At 34.5% G+C, this 25,100-nt stretch overlaps 1 protein-coding gene across 1 annotated transcript in view; it reads right to left on the reverse strand.

Annotated features, from left to right (window-relative positions):
• LIX1 (limb and CNS expressed 1) overlaps positions 1-23,706 on the reverse strand; it is a 59,811-nt gene extending 36,105 nt beyond the window's left edge. Inside the window, exons 1-2 of the mRNA XM_003759485.3 lie at positions 23,405-23,706; positions 5,163-5,326 (exon numbers count right to left, since the gene is read on the reverse strand). Of these exons, the coding sequence (XP_003759533.1) occupies positions 5,163-5,326; positions 23,405-23,486 (246 nt within the window). The 5' untranslated portion in view covers positions 23,487-23,706. The remainder of the gene's footprint in view (positions 1-5,162; positions 5,327-23,404) is intronic.
• Between the last annotated feature and the right edge of the window lie 1,394 nt (positions 23,707-25,100).

Consider the following 25,100-nt stretch of genomic DNA (forward strand, 5'->3'; position numbering starts at 1 on the left):
GTGAGATTTCCTTGTATAAGAACCAAAGTGTTTTAGTTTATTCTAGTTTTTTTTTTAACTGCTTTACTTAGATTAGTGACAAAACTAAAACCCATCTGCTCAGCCTCATACTCTTTCCCTAAAGAATGAATGGACAGAATTTCTCACAGCATTTAAACAACTGCTTGAGAAAGAAAGGGGATTAATTTCAATATCCATGCTAATATTCATCCCTCCAGTAAAATCACTTTGGCTTATTTGAACTAATGGAGGAGATATCTGAAGCTGAGTAGCACAACTGTTATCATACATACTGGTTCCTGCATGTCTCAATATAAAAATTAAGAAGCCATCATGAAATGCTTTGCAGTATAAAGGAGTGACATTTGATTATGTGAAAAGGCATTGTAGGAATGAGATTGTAGATTGTTATAGTCCAACTGCTGGCAAAAAAATAAGATGAAATGTTATATGGTGATAATGGCATTTAAGATGGTTTCTGATATACAAAGGAAAGCTTGAGATCACTGTTTTAGGAGATGATTTCTCTGTTTTCCTTTTCTACCTCATATTTCTGCTGCCAAGTGGGTAAAATGAGTCATTTGGACAGTTAACAATGAATGCTTAAAGCATTTCAGATTCATGAAATTCTGAGACATTTTAAGAAAAGATGTTAATCGTCCTCCTGAGAACTTTGTGAGAAAGATGATTTAAACATATGGAAAACAAGACTCTGAAGTAATCTTGGGACTCACAAAAAGACCTCCCCTCAGAAGAGTTTAGCTCTTGTACTTTAAAAAAATCATTTAAGACCATAACAAAGACATTCAATTACTTCCCAAGGGAGACCCTATCATTTTCGCAGAGATATTTGTGGGATTTGGAGGATGATTGGAGATTCTCAGGCTAACAAAATAAAAATAGGTGGAATATTCCCTTAAATACACTCAAAGTACATAGTGTTGAGCTGTTGATGCATCCAATATTCATGACAAACTATAGCATAACAATGTGTGTATTCATTTTATATGAACAGATGTTCATGCACACAATGTGTGCATACCTATATATTATTTAATATGTGTATCTTTTGTGGCCAACTTTTGCTTATAAATGATCGTGGGAGACAGGGTAAGTATGTATAAAAAAATCCATAGAGAATCATAAACTATCCTGTAGGCAATGTTTTCAGCCTCTTCAATCACAGCTGCTAACATGTAACAAAATTCACCTATTTAAATTTCACATTTTGCTCCCCATTTGTGGAGAGAAGTAATTGCTAGATGAAAAATCTAGACAAGCACCTCTTGATTATCTTCATTTATAGATGAACTCAAATGGGCTTTTAAAGCACTTCTACTTGGTTTTGGACTGCAATTTGTTTTAGTGGAGGTGGGGTAAGGGAGGCAATAGATTTTTCTTCATAACTAAGTTAAACCCAGGGGAAACCGTACCATAGGTTTGCATTCTCAGAGAATGGTTTTGGGACAGCAGAGTAAGATAGCCTATGATTAAAAACATGCTGTGGCTAACCACTGTTCTTTACTTATCCAGACTCAATAGTTTTAGACCCATCAAAGTTTGTTATTGAGTCATTTCAGTGGTGCCCAATTTTTCATGATCCCATTTGGGTTTTTTTTGGCAAAGACACTGGAGTGGCTTGCCATTTCCTTCTCCAGATCATTTACTAGCTTAGAAAACCAAGGCAAACAGGGTAGTGAAGTGACTTGCCCAGAGTCACACAACTAATGTCTGAACCCAGTGTTGAACTTAAGATGAGTCTTTCTGGCTCCTAGTCTGGCATTCTGTCCACTGTGTCATGTAGCTGCTACCTAGACATGAAGGTTTACTTGACTATGTTCTTGAACTCCTCCTCTGAACCTCAATAGCAATGGAAACTGTCTGCACTGAAAAACTCAAAACTTATATGTATTACTTGGTATCATTTGTTGTTGAATCATTAAATGAGACTTACAAAATTGGAAGTTACCTAACAATTCATCTTCTACCAAAAATTAGAAATTCCCTCTATAATATGCTTGAATCTTCTTTATATCACTGAGGATCTGTTTGAACGTTTCCAGTGATGGAAAGCTCAAAAATAATGGGGAAGATATTCTAGTACTAACTTTTAGAAGTCTTTTTCTTATTGAGATATAGCCTATTTCCTACGCTTCGTAATTTCCTTGTTCTGTTCCCTGGAGCTGTAGAGAATATTTTTCAATTGACAGATTTTCAGATATCTGAAAATAACTATTGTGTCTCCCATTTGCCTTTACTTCTATCATCTGCAGTTTCGGGAGCCATTTTTTCTTTCTTTCTTTCTTTCTTTTTTTTTTTGCTGAGGCAATTGGGGTTAAGTGACTTGCCCAGGGTAACACAACTAGGGAGTCTTAAGTGTCTGAGGCTACATTTGAACTCAGGTCCTCCTGACTTCAAGGCTGGTGCTCTGTCCACTGTGCCACCTAGCTGCCCCATTTTTTTCTTTTAATTGAAGCTTTTTATTTTCAAAACATATGCAAGAATACTTTTTCATCTTTGACTCTTGCAAAACCTGGTGTTCCAATTTCTCTCTTCCCCACCCTCTCTCCTAGATGGCAAGTAATCCAATATATGTTAAACATGGTAAAAAATATATGTAAATCCAATATAGGCATACATATTTATACAATTATCTTGCTGTACAAGAAGAATCACATCAACAAGAAAAAAATGAGAAAGAAAATAAAATTCAAGCGAACAACAAGAAAAAGAGGGAGAATGTTATGTTGTGATCTACACTCAGTTCCCACAGTCCTCTCTCTGGGTGTAGATGTTTCTCATCATCACAAGATCACTGGAACTGGCCAGAATCATCTCATTGTTAAGAAGAGCTACATCCATCTCCATTGCCATGTACAATGAATCTACTCATTTCACTTAGCATCAGTTCTTAGAGAGAGAGCATCTCTCTCCAGACCTCTCTAAAATCATCTTGCTGATCATTTCTTATAGAATAATAATATTCCATAACATTCATATACCACATCTTATTCTAGCCATTATCCAACTGATGAGCATCCACTCAGTTTCCAGTTTCTTGCCACTGCAAAAAGGGCTGCCACAAACATTTTTGCACATTTAGGTCCTTTTCCTCAGGAGCCATTTTTCATAGGACATTGTTCCAGAATTTTGAAAATCATGGGTTTCCATGATCACCATCCTGGCCACCCTTTTATAATTAACTCTTTTTACTGATGACATCAGGGAGAAAAAAGTCTTTAATAGTTTAGTTTTCTGGTTCTTCATTAAAGATTGTAATTCTTCTAGTTTCCTATTTTAATCACATTTAATAACATTAACACTCATCATCTTAAGAGTCAAAATTACAGACTAGCACCTTATGTAGTGAAAAAGCCTTGGAGAGAGAATTAGGAAGCTGGGCTCTGGTCCTCAGTTAAGTCATTGTAAGACAAGATACATATCAAGATTTGATGCAGAAGGATTTTTATGTCCTCATCTGTAGGGGAAAAAATAATTTCTAGTGTTCCTTCCAGCTCTGACATTCTAGGGTTTCAGGAAGTCTAATGTTAGGATCTAGTTGCCAGTGTGTCAACTAGAACTGGACACAGTATATTCTGGCCAGTGCAAAGTAGAGAGTGATTGAGCTTTATATTTCTATTAATGTGACATGAAATTGTATCAGCTTTTTCACCAATGATGCCAGATCCAAGCATATAATGAACTTGTGATAGATACTGGGTGGCACTCTACTTGAAAATCTTCAGGGTATTTACATCTTAAAAATAGGCAAGCACTGCAAATCAAAGTTTGATTGCTAACTATACTTAAGAAAGTGATGAAGGAAGTGTTAATGATGCAAATTGAATTTTTAAAATATGTCAGGCATACTTGTTTTGTAGGCATTGTTAACAGACATTGTTAAACACCATTGGCTTGTGGTCAGTCTAAACGCTAATTCTTTTTCACAAAAACAATTTGGTCTCCCCAATTCTCTTCTTGGTCAACTGATTATCTTGCATTTGCAAGATTACACACTTTTGTCTTTCTCCAATTTTGTCTTGTTGCTATTGGTTCAGCATTTCAATCTATTAATAATATCTTTTCAAATTTTGATTCTGTCATTTAGCATGTTAGCTATGCTTTCTAACTTTGTGGCATTTGAAATCTTGATATACACTGCTTTATTGTTTCATTGTTAATTATAATATTGAACATGTCAGTTCTTTAAGAGTATACATCATGTTTTATCATTCTTCTGTGCCTAGTATAGAATTCAAATGCTCACTAATTGATCATCTATATGAAGCATCACATGCCATTCGGCTGGTTAGTAATTTCAATCATCTGACTCTCCATGACCCCATTTGGGTTTTCTTGGTAAAGATACTGGAATAGTTTGCCATTTCCTTCCCCAGTTCATTTTATAGATGAGGAAACTGACTTGCTCAAGGTCACAGAGCTCGTAAGATTCTGAAGCCATATTTTAACTCAGATGTTCTTAATTCCAGGCCCAATACTTCATCTACTGAATTATTTACCTGCCCTATATATTGGATTATAATGTAGATTAAATAAAAGCAAAGAGTTATATGAGGCAAGACAATATAGTAGAAAGTTATAGGAGGCAAAGGAATATAGTGGAAAGATCATTAGCCTGTAATCAGAAGAAATGGGTCCAAATCCTGCCTCTGATGTTTTAAACCTGTAGGAAAATCATTTAACTTCCCTGGATCTCTGTTTCCTTATTATTAAATGAGAGAGATGGACTTGATGGTGCTTAAGGTACCTTCCTGCTCCAGATCTCTGATACTATATAATGCTTTAAGGTCTGCTGAGTAAATTGCATGCATTATTTCATTTTAACTTTATAACAATTCCATGAGGTAGGTATAATTATTCCCATCTTACAGATGAGACTCAAAGAGGTTGGCACATGCCTGTATTCACATAGCGAGAAAATGTTGGAGGTTAAGACTTGAACAAATTTTATTTTATTTACTACACTTCACACTACTTCTCATATCCCTAATGTAAATATGTATGGTGCATAATTTTCATTTTATTACATAGAAAGACAATAATGTTTTTTTAAAATATACTTGTCTTCTGATATCAGTATTAAAGAGGGTCTTACCCTATTATAATGGAAATATCTTATGGACAAATAGATTAGCACTTACCTGGAAATTACCAAAACAGCTTCCTCCAGGGAGGGTGACATAACTTACAAATGGAGGCCCAGGAGATGGCAAAGACTCATATACCACCAAACCTTCACTTGGGAACACAGCTCTCTGCTGTTGTTTGCTTTCCCAAAATTCCTGCAGCATTGATACAACATTCACTGGGAAGACAAACAAAACAAAACAAAACATTTTTAGGAATATCTTCTTAAACACTGATTTTATTTCCTACAAAATTTCAGTTAGAAAGGACTGAGAAGGTTTTCTATTCCAACCTGTTTAACCCAAGAATACTTCCCCTCTCCCCCATCCCCCCCACCTTCCGGCAATTAGGGTTAAATGACTTGCCCAGGGTCACACAGCTAGGAATTGTTAAGTGTCTGAGGTCAAATTTGAACTCAGGTCCTCCTGACTTCAGGGCTGGTGCTCTATCCACTGGGCCACCTAGAGCTGTCCCTATGATGGTTTTTTTTTTTAAAGCCTGGGGTTTGGGGAGCTGTATTTCAAGAAATTCATAAATGGTAACTGCACAGGACAAAAAGTAAATTGTCCCAACTTTTTGAAAAAAAATTAAGGGTCACAAACTAATTAAAACAAAAATTAAAAATAATATGGCCCCAAATCACAAAATATAAAATATGTGACCAAAAATTACATTTCTATGGACAGACCACCCACATGTAAGGATATGGCACCTCAAGTGGAGAGACAGATCACATATTGTTGAAAGAAAGAGGAGAAGAAGGAGAAGGAAGAATAATTTAAAAAATTCATTCCTGTCAGTCCTGAAGGACTTTGGCAGTGTTCTATCCACTTAAGCTTTCCAATTCTTGTCATCATTTGTCCACCCCTCTATGGGTGTTCTACCCCCATGGAGCCTAGCTTTCATATTTCCAAGGAAGCAACTAGTTAATGTGAGAAGCAAATCTGTGCCCGTGTATGGATAGCATCCCTTCATTAAGGAACTAATGCTTTTTTTTTTAAACCTTCTAGGTTAACACTGTTTATGTAAACAGTGGACTTGTGGAAGTAATGCCATGCTAACTATTAGACAGACTATTCAGTTTGTCTAACTCTGAGATTTTAATGATGAAATCTGCAAGGCACATAGGAGGGTCCTTGGTGTCTAATGTAGTTCTACCAACAGTTTACACCAACAGTAAATGTTGTTTCTAGAAGCCTATTAGGCCCCTTGACCATGTAGCTAGATATTTCACTTTTTAATTTACCACAGAATTCACTATAGTAATTTAATTTATTATACTTTTTTTGATTTTGTTATTCTAAACTTGATAATCATCATCAAAAATGAGTATTGGTTTGTGCAAAATATTTCCTGGGTAGCAAATCTCTTTTTCATTTGGCTTAAAAAAAAAAAAAAAGGATATAATGTTACTTTCAAAACTGTCCTGCTTATCTATGTTTAATTCTGAACTTTCTTCTGTTCTTTACATTTTTAAATTTAAATGCTTCAATGATCTTTTTTTCTTCTTTTTCCTTTTTGGTAATGCTATCTTTAGATTCTCCTTCCTCCCTAAAAGTTCTTCCCTCACCCAAATTAAAAAAAAAAAGAAATACACAATCATTGTAACAAATAGACATCATCAATCAAGCAATGATGTTCATTTACTATGCCAGAAAATGTTTTATTCTGAAATCTTGATTCTATCAAGAGATAGAATTCTCTATGAGTAAAAGGGTATCATACTTTATCATTCATTGTTTCTCTGGATTCATGGTTGGTCATTGCTTTGGACAGAGTTCTTTAATCTTTCAAAGATGATTTTCTTTACAATGTGTAACTTTTTTTCCTAATTTTGTTCACTTCATTCTGCATCAGTTCAAATAAGTATTTCTAGGCTTTTCTGAATTCCTTCTTTTGTCTTCCTTATTGTTCAAGAGTATTCTATCATATCATATATATTATACCATAATTTATTCAATAGTTCCTTAATTTATGGACACCCCTTAAGTTTCCGGTTTTTTTGTACCATAAAAAGTGTTGTGACTGTGTATATTTTTGTACATATGGGCTCTTCTTTAATTTCTTTGACGAATATATCTAGTAGTGTTATCACTGGGTCAAAGGGTATGTACATTTTAGTTAATTATAGTTCTTCCAAATTCCTTTCCAGAATGGTGAGACCCATTCACAGCTCAATAGTGCATTCCTATGCTTGTTCTTCCATAGCCCCCCTCCATCAAATGTCATTTTTCTTTTTTTGCTATCTTCTGTCAATGTGATGGATTGTTTCAATTTGCATTTCTAATGTGATTAGTCAGTTAGATCATTTTTCCATATCATTTTTGGATTTCCCTTGAGAACTGCCTGTTTATATCCTTTGACTTTTTATCCATTGGAGAGTGGGAAAATTAAAAAAAGAATGAGGGTCCTAGCTATTGAAAGACAATATATAATGTGAGAAAAAGAGATGGATTCTTCCTATTATGTGTATAAATAGGGTTCTTTTGTTGGAATCTATCCTATTGAAATGAATTCCTTTTGTAATTTTTATTGATTACATTCTAAAGCATGGATGGCTAGAGCTGTGCAGACAAAAAGTCAGCTGTCACTGTATGCTTTTTCATTTTGGCCAGGCTAGATAATGTTTCTTTTAAAAATCTTTGGTTTTCTAACATCCTGGGAAGATGAAAGTTGAATATGTAGAAAATGTTTTAAAGAAGCCAATTTAGTCATCTCCCAACAAAAGTGAGATTATCCTAACCCCATTTCATAATTCTCCCTTCTAGTCATAATGACATGTTGGCAGAGAGGAGAACTTGGAGGCAATTGCAATAGGTATACTTTTTCAAGTCAGTTCTCTGTGACAAAACTTTTCATTTATGCTTCTCTAGTGAATCTCTTTCATTTCCCAGGTCTGATAAAGTATTTATAAAATGCTTTAATATGTGTAGAGTGATGTGCAAATATTATCTTATTTTATCCTAACAATAGCCTTAGGAATTAGGTGCTATTGTCATCTTCATTTTATAGATGAGGAAACTAAGGCAGACAGAAGTTAAGGTTCACACAACTAGTATCAGATCATGGATTTGAACTTAGAAGTTTTCCTAACCTGAAGTCTGGCCCTCTGTCCCTTAAATGGACCTACATAACACAAGATAAATACAAAGGATGAAGAGGTTACAAAAGCTTGGTGCTTGTTGATTTCTCATTATCTCAGGGTTAAATTGAATCATGAAAAACCCAATATTTAATTGATTAGGCTGTTATCTTACAAAGAAATATGGCACACCTTGCTTATTCTTAGGAAATGTGTATGATGTCAAGAAAACTGTGTGTCTGTAACTTATAACATTGTACCACTGCTTTATTGAAACAAAATTAGGATAAGATACATTCTAAAAGAAATTAGATGAGGAACATTTTTCACACAGTTAACTGCCATAACTATCTATCAATCTATGTATCAATTTATATGTATACCTATGTATGTATGTATGATGAATCTCAAATATCTATTTATACTTTATATGGAATTTATCTCCAAAAATATTGATTTTTTTATTAAATTCTAAATGCTTGACTTTAATTTGAGAATTCAAAAAAGAGGAATTAAAAATAGTAATGGAACAAAATAGCTTAAAAATCTATTTCATTTAAAATTGGAAGAAAAAATCAAGATAAATATAAGAATAAATACTACCATAGAGACCATTAGAAAATGATTATTACATTCTATCAGAATACCTTTTTCATTTATTTTGCATGATTGATTTTCAATATTATTATACTTAGTGTGACAATTATATGTGTCAAAGATTTGAATTCTGGGGAATTAAAAAAAATTAACTTTGATAAGAGCAGCGAGGTAACTCAATGGATAGAGTTCTGGGTTTGAAGGCAGAAAGACTTGAGTTCAAATTTGGACTCACTGTGTGGCCCTGGGAAATGAGCTGGAGAAGGAAATGACAAAACACTCCAGTGTCTTCATCAAGAAAACTCTAAATGAGGTCTTGAAGAATCTGAAATAACTGAACAACACCAAACATCTTGATGAACTAGTATTTGAAGCATTGTATTCGTTAGTCTTTCTAAAAGTAGAGCAATAAATCTTAGCCTCAAAAAAAATTTGGTGTGGGGATAATAATATTTGTAGAGTATTATGAAGAGTTATAAGAGAAACTGAAATATCAGTGCCTGGCAAGCAGATGCAACAAAACAAATGCAACTACAGTAAAATTTTGTTTTAACATTTTTTATTAGTATGTAGATATAGAAAAACTTAAGATTAGATCAAGTCTCGTACAACACAACTCCAAATCCTACAAATCTAATTAGTATATAATACAACTGTCATTCTATTCTCATAATAGTAACATTATAAGAATATTCCCTTGTATTTTAATATAAACAAGTTAAGTTCTTGGTAATAAATGTTATCCCCAGAAATTTCAGTGTTTTTAGGGATGGCTGCAACTAAATAGTACACCAAATTAAAGAGCTTTTATAAATGGGCTCTATGCTCTAAGCAATCAGAGTTAATTTTAAGTATGAATACAATGAGGAGTTTTTGTGGTGAAAGCATGAAATTTTGATAACATAAATATGTGGGGTTTTATTTGAAGAAGCAAATCTAATTATTTTGATTATTTCAAGTTGTATTAGTACTATTATAATATCGGTTGAAAGAAAAATGAGCTTTTCAATTGATTTGAAAAGTACTCTCCCTGCTTTGTTCCTCTACTTCTGGTTCCCTATTCTAGAACCAAGAATTATCCAGGGCAGCTAAGCCATATACTTTTGGTTGATATTCTTATCCAATTCAAGATGAAAGAGGGAGACAGTTTTTTTTTAAACACATCTTCCTATTAGTCATGTTGTAAAAGAAGAAACAGAACAAAAGGGGAAAGCCACAAAAAAAAAAAAACACACACACACACACACACTAAAAATGAAAATAGTGTACTTCAATCTGCATTCAGACTCCATAGTTCTTTCTCTGGAAGTGGAAAGAATTTTTCCTCCGGGAGTCTCTTGGAATTGTCTTAAGTAATTGCATTGCTAAGAAGACCTAAGTCAATCATAGTTGACCATAACACAATGTTACTGTTACTGTTACAATGTTCAGGGAGGTAGTCTTTCAAAAAAAAATAATAATCACAGAAAAGGGGGAGGTAGTAACAAGATATATGATGCTGCCCATGCCAGGTAATCTTTTTATGAGATAAGTGTAAGCCTTTGAGTGAATTAAATCAATTGAGTGGAATAGTCTGAGTTCAGTGAGTCCTAAAAAAAGGCTGGAAAGAAGAACCCAGCTTTTGATGAGACTTGTAGAATGGGAGACAAGATCTTTGAGAAGATCTGGGAAGCAGTGAGAACAGAAGTTCAGGCTGAGGCAGCGTCCAGGGAGCAAGGCTGTTTAGGCAGGCTAGACATGAGGAATGTTGGTACGGAAGTTGTATTGCTGAAACCTACTCAGACTATAGACTCAAGCACATAATCTTGTGTCTTCTTTCCTCCCTCAGTTGTCTTCCTCGAAATCTAAGCTTTTTTTTCTGGGTATTGGAGAGTCTGTTTACCTTTCTTTGTTTCAAATGTTTACTTTTTCTTTATAAACAATGTTAACCTCAGGGCTTCCTTGGACTGGCTGTACTTACAGGAAATAAGACTATTGAGTAGAAAGCATCATAGAAAAGAGGGAGAGATTGGGCTAACACTGATTTGTTTTTGCCAGGACACTGTCTCTGAGTGGGGCCTCAAGGCCAAGGAAAAGAAAAGATATAATAAAATTATAGCTCCTTTGATATAACTATCCAGAACCAAGGAGCTTTTTTTAAAAATCAGGAAACCAATCTAGGAGTTATAATAATAATAACTAATATTTGTATAGTGCCTACTATTGATCCTCATAACATCCCTGGGGAGAAGGTGCTATTGTCACTTCCATTTTACATTTAAAGAAACAGATTAAGTGACTTGCCCAGGGTTATACAGCAAATAAGTGTGTAAGATTGATTGAACTTAAGTCTCTGATTCCAGAATGGCATTCTATCCATTGTATCATCTAGCTGCCTAAGGTGGAAAGATTTAAAGGGATAATCTTATTCAATGTGCTATTCCACCACTGTCACATATAAGCATAAATGTATCTATATCTATACATATTGATACACATACATATACACACATATTATATATGCATTTCTGCACATATAAATGTGTGTCTTTTATGTATATATGTATGTATTTACACAGATATATATTTAAACTTTAATTTTGTATGTATATGTGTATATATATAACTCAAATGTGTATTTATATACATAAATTATATATGTTTAACTTTTATTTTTAATTTATGAAGTAGCATAAGCATTTCCATAACATTGGAGTTTTAAAAAGTTGGGAACTTAACCAAATAAATGGTCTATTATTATATTGCTGCAGGTTTTTTTAAAAGCCATAGTTTGACCACATATGTTGTATGAAATGAATGAAATGACCCTGAGGACCTAAAGAAACTGCAAATCATGTCATGTTGACTTATTTACAGAGGACTGGAGACTTGCAATTTTTGAAAAAAAATCTCAGTCCCCCCCTGGAGACAGAAGTAACAACCCATATTTATATAGTGCTCTCTTTATTTAATAAAACTTGTTTATTGATTGATTGATTTCCTAAAAGTACCACATAACCAATTGAGATGGGTGCCCCTGAATTTTCATCTAAGTTACTTATAACCAAATAAACCTGTAGCAAAGTCAATTTTCAAATTCTTCTGATTCCCAGGAGATAAGGATAACTCTTTACTTTAAAAAGTTATATGGTTTAGCATTTGAAGTATTCAAAATCCTTCTCATCACAATCCTTCTCATAACTGTCAACGTATAAAAACTAAATGTAATATTTTATACTAATAATAGTAATTACTGTGTTATAGTGATATTAATATTATTTATTATTATTAACTTGTTAATAAAATAACATTATATTATATTAATAATAATATTAATACTAACAGTATTCACACTACTCACTAGTTTTTGGTATAATTGAAAACAATGGGCATTTAACAGTGAAGGACTCAGTCTTCCTGGAAGCCTAATGGCTATTGATTATACCAGATTATAAGCATTTTAAAAATAAAAACTATAAAAATGTTTTGTGTTTCTAGAAATCCTATATAAATCCTATTTAAGTGTAGAAACATGATATCATAACTGTGGATATACTTTCATGAGGAAAACTTAATTGCTTGAGCTAGCTAAATAATTCTGTTAGTTTTATTGTTACTAAGACTTACATTAAAGCCCTAAGGGAATGCCTCATTATAGCATGGAAATGACTTTTGAATGTGTTCTTCAAGGTCAGATGGATAGAGGATAAGCTCTGACTAGTCCAAGCAAATTAAAAAGGATTGGAGTTTGGGAAGATCGGCTAAGTTAAGTTTGAAGACATCACCAGGATTGATTGTTTTAGGGTAATGACTTTCTCAAGTCACTATAGTTATCAAAGACTATTTAGTTATAAAAGGGTGACTATCTTTTCTGAAAGAAATATTCAGGATTGATGAAATCAATTATTGAAGTCTTAATGGAATATTGGGCATTAGACAGATCTTTGTAGCAGATTAATTCTTTCTCAATCCTTTTGTAAATGTCTTGAGAAGAGGACAATGCCCTTCACTAAAATGCTTTGAAAGAAAGCACGGAGGTAACACAGGGAATAGAGTACTAGGCTTGGAGTCTGGAAGACTTTAGTTCAAATCCAGTCTCAGTGTAACACTGGGCAAATAATTTAATCTCTGTTTGCTTCAATTTCCTCAACTGTAAAATGGAGAGAATTAGTATCTACTTCCCAAAGTTGTGAGGATCAAGTGAGATAATACTAACCTGCTTAGCATAGTACCTAGAACATAGTAAGGTCCTCCCTCCACCCCATCCCCCAAAATTGTAATGTGAAGCCATCTGCACTGAAATAAAGTTAGTAGCCTTCTTTGCTAACAAATAAAATGCTAATCCAAAAAGCCTTCCTGGATCCACTCCATAACTCAATTCTTTAAATATGTATTAAACACCTACTACATATAAGGAAGACATTGGGAGAAGTATTGAGGACAGTGATTTGGCTCCTACCTTCAAAGAATTTACATTCCACTAGAGTAGTAGAGAAGTGGAGTGGAACCATATATAATGAAAAATAGAGAGTCATTAAGCTGAAGAAAATATTCAATGAAAATTTGAGGAGAAATAGAATAGTTTTTATCACAAAAAAATCATGCTTCTAAGCTCACTGTATTTTGTGTCTTTCAGACACTTTTTAGATTTTACTTTGTTATAAGTATTTGGGTCAATGTCTTAGCTCCCTTACTAGATCGTTTTAATTCCTTGGTGTCTGCTTCTATGTTTTATTCATCTCTGTATTTCCCCCAGAACTTAACAAAATAATCTTTACATAGAAGGTATTCAATAAGTCTTTTGAGGCATGTTTGGATAAATGGATACAAAGCAAAGAGTATTACTACTGATCCATCATTAGTGAGATATGTGCTTTGAATAGGAAACAGAATGAAAAGAACTGGATTCTAACCCTAATTTTCCCTTTAACTGTATGACTTTGGATTAATAGTTCATTATCTCTAGGTCTCAGTTTACTTATCTGTGAAATGGGCATAGATGGATCAAAGGATATAATGTATTTGAAAGGTTTTGTTAAACTTAATATTAAAATGCAACTTATCTGTAAGTGATATTTGAATGCAAAGCCTTCTATATTTAGTACAGTGTGCATGGAATTCCAGGTGTGGAAACTTTATCCACCTCTGTAGCTTGGCAACTCCTTTGTAATTTATAGTCTTAAAGAGTTGCCTAGGAAATTAAAAGGTTCAGTGATTTGCTCGTAGTCATACAACTAACACTAGAGAGAAAGCTTGCAGCTAAAATTTCCTGACTACAAAAAGTGTACTCTATTTGCTATGATCAGCTGCCTCTCACATAGTGTGTAATCAATTAACTGATGTTTGTTGAATAAATAATGTTTGCTAATTTTAATTTTATTTGGCTATATATAGCCAAATTTTAAATTTGTTTAAATTCTCTTTGGTAGGGCCCTTTGGTATGTTTGAGGGATACAAATGACCTATAAACATATTGTTCTGCAGTAATTTTATTTTGTTCTCTTAATGATAAAGAGGCAGAGATTCTTAACTCATACTTTACTGAAAAAAATGGGGTTCTCAATATTGACCTTCCTCTTCTTCCCAATTCTTTTTTTTTTTTCTTTGACAAGGCAATTGGGGTTGTGACTTACTGAGAGTCACATATCTAATAAGCATTAAGTGTCTAAGGTCATATTTGAACTTAGGTCTTCTTGAACTGGGGCTGTGCTCTATCTATTGTACCATCTAGCTGCCCCTTCTGCACCTCTAATTACCATTACATCATTTTGATCTATCCCTTTTTCACCCTCATACAAAGAAATGGCCCTTTTTCTTGCTAAGGCCAACTACTCTCCTTTTGCCCTTGCTCTTTGCTCTTTTCTCTTGTTTTCTCATTGGGCTTGTCCCTACAATCATGCTCTCTTTTCTTAATTCTCTTTCCTCTTTTTTTCGCTTTTTCTTCCTTCTTTCCTTTTTTCTTTCCTTCTTTTTCCTTCCTTCCCTTTCAATCCTCTTCCTTTTTCTTCCTTTCTTCCTTCTTTCCTCCCTTCCTTCTTTCTTTCCTTCCCCTCCTCCTTCCTTCCCCTCCTCCTTCCTTCTCCTCCTTCCTTCCTTCCTTCCTTCCTTCCTTCCTTCCTTCCTTCCTTCCTTCCTTCCTTCCTTCCTTCCTTCCTTCCTTCCTTCTTTTCAAATTGCCTTTCTTTATAATGTTTTAATCATTATATAAATCGTTCCCCTGGTTCTATTCATTTCACTCTTCACATTTCACCAAAAATTTATTTAGGCTTTTCTGAATCCATTTTTTTTTGTTGTTTCTCGGGGCTCAATAATATTCTATTATAGTTATATATCATAATTTGTTCAGATATCCCCCAATTGATGGATAACTCTCAATTTCCAGCCTTTTGGTACAAAAAAATGCTGCTATAAATATTTTTCTACACATGTATCTTTTTCCTTTTTCTTTCAACTCTTTGGCATATATGCCTGGTTGTGATATCTCTGGGCCAAAGATAACATTTAGTTTAGTGAGTTTTTCAATACAGTTCTAAATTATCCAGAATTGTGAGATTAATTCACAATTCTATTAACAGTAAATTCATATGTCTGTACTCTCACATCCCTTCCAAAAACACTTTTCCCTTTTGGGTTACCATTGTCAATCTGATGGATATGAGCTGGAATCTAGGTTGTTTGACCTGCATTTCTATTGTCATTAACAATTTGGACCATTTTCCCCCTTGTTTTTGATAGTTGACTTTTCTTCTTTTGAGAACTAGCCATATACTTACCAATATGTCTTTCTGACATTAAGAAAATGATGGATTTTGTAGTCACAGTCTGAAATGAGTGCCATAATACTATAACAACTATTCATCTTAGTGAAGTTTGGGGCTTTCCCCCCTTAAGGATAAGAGAAAATCGAATACATTCATAGGTAGTGGGGTAGAACCTAGAAGATAAGGGAAAAAATTGAAGATGAGAAAAAGGATGATTGATGGGACAATCTTCTGAAGGAGACAGGAGGAGATTTGATCAAGGTTACATATAACTTTGTAAAGGGCCTGGCCTTGGAAAGGAAAAGTGCCACCTCTTTTTTGAAGACTGATGTAAAAGAGGAGAAAAATGGGAGATGATGTCAAAGGGAAGATGAGATGAAGAGAGGGAAGAAGAAAAATTCCAGACCTAACAATCTCTATTTTCTCAGTAAAGTATGAGATGAGGAGGAGGTACTAGAGCAAAAGGTTACAAAGAGAAGATATGCAGAAGCTTCTGTGGTGAGATCATCAGTTAGAGAAAAATAAAAGAATGCTTTGCTGCAATGAGAACCCAGTGAAAAATTAGATAACATAAACTGATAGTGAACATAGGCAACAATTGTGGAGCTTTCTCCAGTTCTATTTAGCAACAAATATGTAAAAGCAAAGGAAGTAGATGGTGATATGAGAAATGCAAATAAAACTAAGAGATAATTCCTGCATTCTTGAAATTGATCTCTAATTTGGGATAATAAACCTAACTGTAAAAAATAATAATTGTTGTGTGGTACCCAACTCTTTTTGTGAGCCTGGAACCATACTTTCCATGGAATTTTCTCTTGACAAAAATATTGGAGTGGTTTGCCATTGCCATTTCCTTCTCCAATAGATTAAAAGAAACAGAGTTAAGTGACTGGCACAAAGTCACATAACTAGTGTCTTAGACTAAATTTAAACTCAGATTTTCATGGCTCCAGTCCCAATGATCTATCCATCAAGTTATCTAGCTGCCTCCAAAACAGCTAATGATAAGTGCTAAATGAGTGATATGGACAATAAGTGCCAAAGGGCATTAGCATCCTAACATTAAAAAGTTACCATCTCTTGAGTAAGTGGGGTGGGACAGAATAGATATTGCTCAATAAAATGAACATCAACTGATACTACTTTCTTTAAAGCTTCACCATAGTGTAGTGACACCTCTGAGTTCTCAATGGATATGTGTACTGCAAGCTTGTTCTGGGTTCTACCATGCTAGAAGGCCTTTGAAAATAAATTTGGCAATGAAAGTAGAGGAGCTACATGGCCCAGTGGTACAGTGTTGGGCCTGGAGTCAGAAAGACCTGAGTTCAAATGTGGCCTCAGATACTTATTAGCTGCGTGACCTTAGACAAGTCAATGTTCTCATCTGAAACATGAGCTAGAGAAGAAAAGGAGAACTATTCCAAATACCTCTGCTAAGAAAATCCCATAAGGGATCATGAAGAACTGGACATAACTGAACAACAGATGATATTTTTAAAATGTCCTAAAAATCACAAATCCTTTGAAGTATTGAAGAATAAAGTTGTGCTTGGAGTCAAGAAAACCTGTGTTCAAATGTGGCTTCAGATACATGCTAGCTATATAACCATAGATAAGTCTTGACTTCTGTTTGCCTCAGTTTTCTCATCTATAAAATGAAGATATTAATAACACTTACCTCCCAGAGTTTTATGAGTATAAAATGAGATATATTTAAACTGCTTTCTGAAAGCACTATATAAATGATAGTTAAATAAAAATCATAACAAATTCCATGGATAAAGGATAAAGTGGGTAGAGAGATTTTAATGATTGTTGACTTTGTCAATTTTAAACTTAAAGGAGTTTTGTTGGGGATTGGATTGGGGGAAGGGGAGGGTGGGAAAGAGTGGGAGAAAGAGTGTTTTAACTACCTTGACAGACTAAACTTAAATAAGCATTTAAACATGGAGAAAATCTAAGAGCCTTTTGAGTTAAAACTAGAATCTGAAATGTATTAAATAAAGAAGATTCTTTTATGAAAGACCTCTAAAGTTGTCTTACATTTCTTAAATCAATCTGTAGCACATAATCAGTAAAAACCATATCATTTAAACAGAAAAATCATAACTTAAGCACTCACCCTAATGCAGCTGTGTCCTATTATAGGCTGTAACTTAACACATGCATTTCAGAAGTTGTTAAAAGTAAATTCAGGCTAACAAATCTATATTGTAAAAAAGCTTTGGTAAAAAGAGACAGCAGTGTAGGAAGAAGGCACTACATTTCACCACAAGGCTGATGCCTAATATTTATATTGCATTATAATCTATTTAGCCTGATTTTAAAAGGAATAAATAAAATCAAAGCAGACATTAGCATTAAGATTTTAGGATACCATTCCTTAAAGCTGACTCTTTTGGGTCAGGTAGAATTAATTTTCTCTGGGGCTGGATATTTTATCTCTGTTGAGTGGTATATTTATTGGAGAAAAAAAGGAGAAAAGGAAATGTACTTAATATGCTTTGATTTAAAAAAAACCCCTCATATCTGAGTTGAGTGGAATGAAATCAGCATCCTTCTTCTTAAAAATTCAAATAGCTATAAAAATAAATATATGAAATCAATCATGAATAGACTTTGGCTCATGAGAAATCCTATAATATGGGAGTTAAAATGGCCAGAATTCAAATTATTGTAATAAAAATGTAATCAATGATCTAAATTTAGCTAGCAAGCACCATGAAGTTTATGCTTTCATGCAGGCACACTTGATGTGGTTATAACTAATACTGTATTTCTAATGACTTATTTCTTGATTACTTGCATCTCTCAAATATTTTTTTAATTTTATAAACAAAGTATATAAAAAGTTGACTTATAAAATATGCACATTTCATGCACACTTGGCTGTCAGAGAATTTTTGTTAAGGTACATTTAGTGAAATCCATAATTCAAAGAGGAGTTTTAAAAATTAGACTTGTAGTCTGGTCTCAGTTTTATAAAAGAGTAAATGTCCTTTCTTTTTAAAATACAATGCTCACCAATTTGAGATGAATAAACCTTTCAGACATTTCCCAAATGGAAAGGTTTATTCACCCTAACTATGTAAACACATTACATCCAAGAAATAGTTGTGTCTTGAAAAAACATTTTCACTCTCCTGTTGTGTTCATAGAATTAAAGAGAAAATATTAGTGACATCGCAATGTTATCATTGACATTTGAATGTTTAAAGGCAAGATCATATTCTCAGAAGGGAAGAATAATTAACAGGTCCTAGCTTTGGGCACAGATTGCTTTTCCAATAAAGACATCGCCATGGAAACTTGGTGGACCAAAAGAGACTGCCTATTAGTGGACAGGCATTATCGAGAGTCCCTCAAATTGCCATGGCTTTTGACATTGAAGGATTTATGAAGAGAAGTGGTTTCCATGAGAAACTGATAGGACAGAAACAGGATGGGGTGGTCTCTGGGAATCCATCTTAATCAATCTAGATATGGGATACAGTGATGGCTTGTGACTATTGTTCAGCTGACAGCTTTGTGTCGAGAATAGTAGAAATGATCATATTAGGAAAGGAGGATAATGGTAACTATACTCAAATATATACTCAAATACCCTGGGACCAGTCAGAGGAAAAGCACACAATCCAGAATGAAACATCACATAGTGGTTTATGTGACCATCTGGGTCTCATCCACAGCACCTTTGCTATTCCTGAAGCAAAGAACAGCTTTCATTTATTTATCCAGCACTTAATTTCTGCTTTTCTCTCCGAGGGGGAAGGGAAATAAGCATTTATACAGTACCTACTATGTACCAGGCTTTAAAAAACAAAACAAAACAATTATTTAATTCTCAGAACAGCACTGGGAGGTAAGTGCCATTATTGTCCCCATTTTACATTTGAGGAAACAGATCAAATGACTTATCTAGGGTCACAAAGATATTAAGTATCTGGGTAACTCAGGTTTCCTGAGTCCAGTTCAGCACTTTATCCAGTGAGCCACCAGTTGCCTCTCCAATCTGGTGGGAAAAGGGATATGAAAAAGAAGAAATGCAGCTAGTATTTTGAAAGGTATATTTCTTTTAATTATTTACAGTTGCTGCTATGTTGCTTTTAAATTTATTTTTATTTCTATATTATTTAGCTAGGTGAATAGGGAATCTCCCAATTTTACCAAACAGATATTGAGAACATAATAACTATTACCAGGGGTTACAAATATAATCTTTGTTCTTAATATGGAAGACAATTTTGACAAGACCATTGCCATAGAAAAATTAAATTTGGCAGATGGAGAGTTACTATATAGATATTATTGCTTCAATAATCCACTGCTTTGTCTATATGAGTGCCAAGTCTGTCAACTCATATCACAATTATGCCCCCCCCAAAAAAAAATGTATGCTCCAATCTGTACTCAGAGATCATCAGTTCTCTTTCTGGAGGAAATCATTTTTCATAATGAGTTGGAATTGTCTTGGATCGGTGTCTTGACCAGAGTACTTCTCTTTTTCATAAGGAGAAGGGGAAGAGGAAGAAGGTGAAGGAGGAGAAGGAGAAGGGAAAAGAGGAAAGATAACAAGAAGGGGAAGGAGGAGGAGGAGAAGGGGAAGGAGAAGGGGGAAAGGGAAGAAGGGAAGGAGGAGAGGAAGGGGAAAGGGAAGAAGAAAGGGAAGGAAAGGGAAAAGAAGAGGAAGAGAAAGGAAGAAAGAGAAGAAGCAGAAGGAATAGGAGGAGGAGGAGAGGAAGAGGAGGAAAGGAAGATGCAGAGATGAAGAGGTGAGGATGAGGATGAGGATGATGACAACCTCAGGAACAATAATTCTGGTTTATATAGCATTTTAAAGTTTGTGAAGTTGTGAAGTGTTTTACATGCATTATATTTGATCTTCACAATAGAGCTGTAAGGTTGGTGCTATTATTACTCCCATTTTACAGCTAAGCAAATTGAGGGTTAAAGAGGTTAAACAACCTAAGGACACACAGCTAGTAAATATATGAATCAGATTTTGAACCCAGGCCAAGGTAATTTGAAGTAGGAGGGAGCACTAGTTAAATGAACAGAAAATACTCACTTTGTTATTTTTCCTACCAAGCATTAGAGAGAAAAAGCTCATAACTCCTGGGTGATGAATATCTAATATATCATCTAAGGAAAATGCTATGCATTTTGCTATCCTACAGTAGGAGATTGAGAAAAGAAAATAATCTCAATGAATTTCTACTTGGGTGAAAGTAATTCACATTCACTTCTGTCTCAGGACAAGTTGCTTTTTCACACCTTAATTTAAGAGAAAGTCCAGATTTACCTGCACTTCCTACCCTAAGACCTGAATTTATAATCTAAACCAGAAGAAAATAAAATTATTTCTAAGGTTTCTCCCAGCTCTAAAATCCCATATTTAGAATTTAACACTTATTTTAGAGATTGAAAGCAGGCCCAGAGAGGTGAACTGATTTGTCCAAGACTAAGCAGGACCAAGTGACAAGGATAGGATTCAAAAGTTGAAATGTCTGCTTCAGGACACTGGAAAAAGTATATAATTTTTTGTAGAATTTAAGGACAATTTCTACAACATTTTTACTTTGTTCACTGCTCTCAACATCACCATTGACTTTCGTGCCTCACTAAAGGAACTTGGACTATCTTTTAATTTTTTTTTCTCTAATAATCTTCCTTTTTCCTATGTGGGCCAGGAGTGGAAACCTTTTGAAAGTATTGTTCCAACTGAATTTGTTCCAAATGGCCAATTTCTGTGGCATAGGAGCTAAAAGATGGGAAGTGAAGGAAGAAAAAGAAGGGTCAATTGTCCAATAATTGTTTGGCAGTTGGAGCAGAGGATTTACACCTGTCCTTGACTCTCCCCGCTGGCTTCCTGGAAGCAGGTCTTCTCATGCAAAGAGAGACCAGGGCAATAGTATCAAAAAACTATTTTTGTCAAAGAAATTGGGGATGCATGTGCCATCTTTCTTCTCAAAAAAGAAACACATACACACATCCACAACACCATACACACAAACACCCCCACACACCTGAACCTGCTATGATTCAGTCCCAAAAGGTTAAATAATCTTTTCTCCATTTACTTCATTCCCATGGTAGTTGAATGTTTTACCATTATGAAAATTTTAAGTATAATAATATACCCTACTAGTTTTCTATTTACTTAGCTATCTCTCAAAATAAAAAAAAAAGATTTGGGGCAAAGCATTGTGTTAGCAATTTCATTTTGACACAATTCTAGCTATTCATGGCGCAGTGGCAAGGTATTTTAGGGTAAGTGATAGCTGCTTTCCCTCCCTTCCCCAATAGCATTTGATCAAATTTTAATTTTATGTTTAAAAAGTATAATTGAGTTTGCTTTCTCTCTTGCCTTCTACTCCACTCTCTCTCCTAAACTATGGATAGTTATGATTTTGCCTATAACAAGGAGCTGAGATCATGCTGTTTCAATTTCTGTAACTCTCACAGTAAGTCTCTTGAGTCTATAAAGGGCTCAGAGCAGACCATGGGATAGTGCTGCTCTTTGCTACTTTGTATCACTTCCTACTATCCCAAATTCTAAGCTTGAGATTCAAAGGATCTCTCATGACTAGGGCCAGCTGGATCACTGAAAGACCCTTTTCTCTTTTATTAATGAATTTCGCTCTAAGGGAGGAGAGAGGGAGGTTCCTTCTATTCCTTAACACTTCAAGTAGCCTGGAATCCAGGCAAGTACCAACGCAACTGTTGAATGCCTGTCACATCTTGCCTAAGGGGCAAAGTAACTTCCAACTTATTTTAGAAGAAAAAAGTTGGCAGAACAAAATTATGGATCACTTTTTATCTTTCTCCATCACTCTCAAATCAGTGATTTAATCAAAAATGACACCTGGCAAACAACATTGTTCAACTCTCAGGAATCAGGATGCCAAACCGCTGACCTACCAAGGAAGATAGAAGCTGCATAAACTACAGATGCAAAGGAGAAATCTGAAAATTACTGGACTACAAAAATCTTTCCACATGCCATTTGCCTTTCAGATAGCTTTCTACCTAAAGTCCAATCTCACTAGCCTTTGTAATATGAAACTTACTGTAGATAAGGCAAAATATACAGATGGTCTATTTTGGAGCAGGATATTAAATTGGTTCCAGAAACCAAGTTACATGACAAACGGTTTAATGGCATTGCTAAAACTAGATTTGATTTCATAATTGTCCATTATTAATGGAAAAAATCAAACAGATTCTGAATAAGCTTTTGCTATCCACATGTGGCAATCTGATGTTAATATTTTGGAGGGCAGAAATCCCAGGCAATTTTACTGGCTTTTTAACCACAGAATATAATTTCGAAATTGGTTACAGAAAGAAAAAAAATTGTCAATATGATTGATTTTTCTTGAAAGTTTTTGCAGTAAACAAACATGTTAGTAGATTAAAAGAAGTGCTAAATTTCCTTTCATATCTGAGTCGTGGAGAAGAAGAAAAATTAATTGTAAAGATTCAGGCAATATTTATTATTTCAAAGATACTTTCAACTGTGCTCTCCCAATTATGAAATAACTTTTTGAAAAGTTAATTTAGTCTTTAAAAGAACTCTAAATTACTGCTATTTTTCAGAGAAAGAGTTCTAAAATATTTGTGAAACACTTCACAGGCAAAATAATCCAGTAAGCAACATTCCCATGTGAAAGGGAATCATTTTCCTGAAATCAGGAATGAGTTAACTATCAGTTATACCATATCACCCAGCTACAGAAAGACTTAACAGAAACAAAACATAAATAGGATGTGACGAGAACATTTTAGAACTATTATCTGAACAGTCAAGAAACTTCTTTTCTTCTGTACTTACAGTCTTTAAATACAAGATCTGGGTCTCTGTGAGGCAAAACTTGGGCAATGATGTGTTTCAAGGATTCCAAGGTTCTATCCATCTTGGCTCTGCCTTTTCGAGACTGCAAGCACAAAGTGTCCTCCTCATGCCTGAATTATTCCAGCCCTGTACTGAATTTGTGCAGTTCATTGATGCACTGGATTACCAAAGAATCTCTTTTAACATCTGCCAATCAGACATTGCCCAGAACCTAAAGACCTCTCAGTGGGCCCTCCTCCCTGGCTCACTTTATCTTTGTTGTATGCAGAGCTAATTAGCTATAAAGGCTAGCTGACAGGCTAGCTTCTACCGCTTCCTTCTGTTAAACACACCCACCTACAGGCTAGCTGTGGAAACTAATCTTAGGAAAAGCTTTTCCCTTTCCTATATATTGCCTAAATGGACTGAAGCAACCTGATTTTGGCTTTTTGTTGGAGTTGTTTTAATGCTTCCACATCCCACTCCTCTTTCCTCAGGAATTTGAAAACAAGATGTAAGTTTTCTCAACTAAATTCCTTACATCTCAAATGTAGAAAGTTTAAAGTTCCTTTTAAGGAAGATGAGTATAACAGTCATTCAACTATTCATTTTACAAAAGACTGTTTTATGCAAGCTAAATGGGGCAATTAGTGTTCCAGGCACAGCACTAAGCCTGAATTCAAATCCAGACTGTGTGATCCTGGGGAAGGAAATAGAAAGCCACACCAAAAATAGGGTCACAAAGAGTCAGATATGACTAAAATAATCCAAATAACAATAAAATGTGATAAGCAATAGGGTAATATTTGCTGTTTGAATTTACAAAAATCAACCACAGAAGCCAAGTTTTTCTGCTCTAACCACTTCTGATGGCTATGGTAAGGATAACAGCTGGACTTATTTCATACTTGGGCAGGGCATATTTTCTCTACTAAAAATCCCTTAAAGCAAAACCCATTTACTAATCTATTTAGATATAACTTTCATCTTTTCACTTTCCCAAGGATGACACTTTCTAAAGAGAATTTGTAAATATGAGAAATTGAGAAAAGTAACAAATATATTTTGAAAGTTCATGAAAATGATATGAAGCTCTGAAAATGATGGGTTAGAGGAGTTGGTAGGAAGAAATCCCATTTTCTTTCCCTATGTTCCCCTTACATAGTAGTCTACTTAACAAAAATCTGACCGAGAAAGGAAGAGGACTTTGGGATAACTTCAGCAGGAAAGATCTGGGATTAACAAAAAGAAGTGAAACACTGGAATATATTAACAAAGGAGGTTGAAGAATCATTTTCACATGATTTTTCTTCCCCCTGAGAGTCACACAGCTAGGAAGTGTTAAATGTCTGAGGTCAAATTTGAACTCAGGTCTATCCACTGTACCACCTAGCTGCCCCTTCACATGAATTTTTAAGTGTAAGAATTAGCAGCTATGGAAACAGAAGTATTTTCAAGATGGCTTCCCAAGATGCCTTATAGTTATAGGATTCTGCAAATATATTTTATTACTGGGCAGAATTTCATCTGCTTTAATATCCCTTCAAGTTTAAATAAAAGGATTTTTTTTCATGATTAGCTTTAAGTATTTTGTAGGTGGATTTACTTAATAAAGAGAAAAGAATAGATTGACTAATTGTCAATGTAATGATGATCCCTCCACCAAAATGCTGTTCTGTCTCAGCTTAACATGGAG

This window comes from Sarcophilus harrisii, chromosome 1, assembly GCF_902635505.1.
Source record: "Sarcophilus harrisii chromosome 1, mSarHar1.11, whole genome shotgun sequence".
Classification (NCBI taxonomy): domain Eukaryota; kingdom Metazoa; phylum Chordata; class Mammalia; order Dasyuromorphia; family Dasyuridae; genus Sarcophilus; species Sarcophilus harrisii.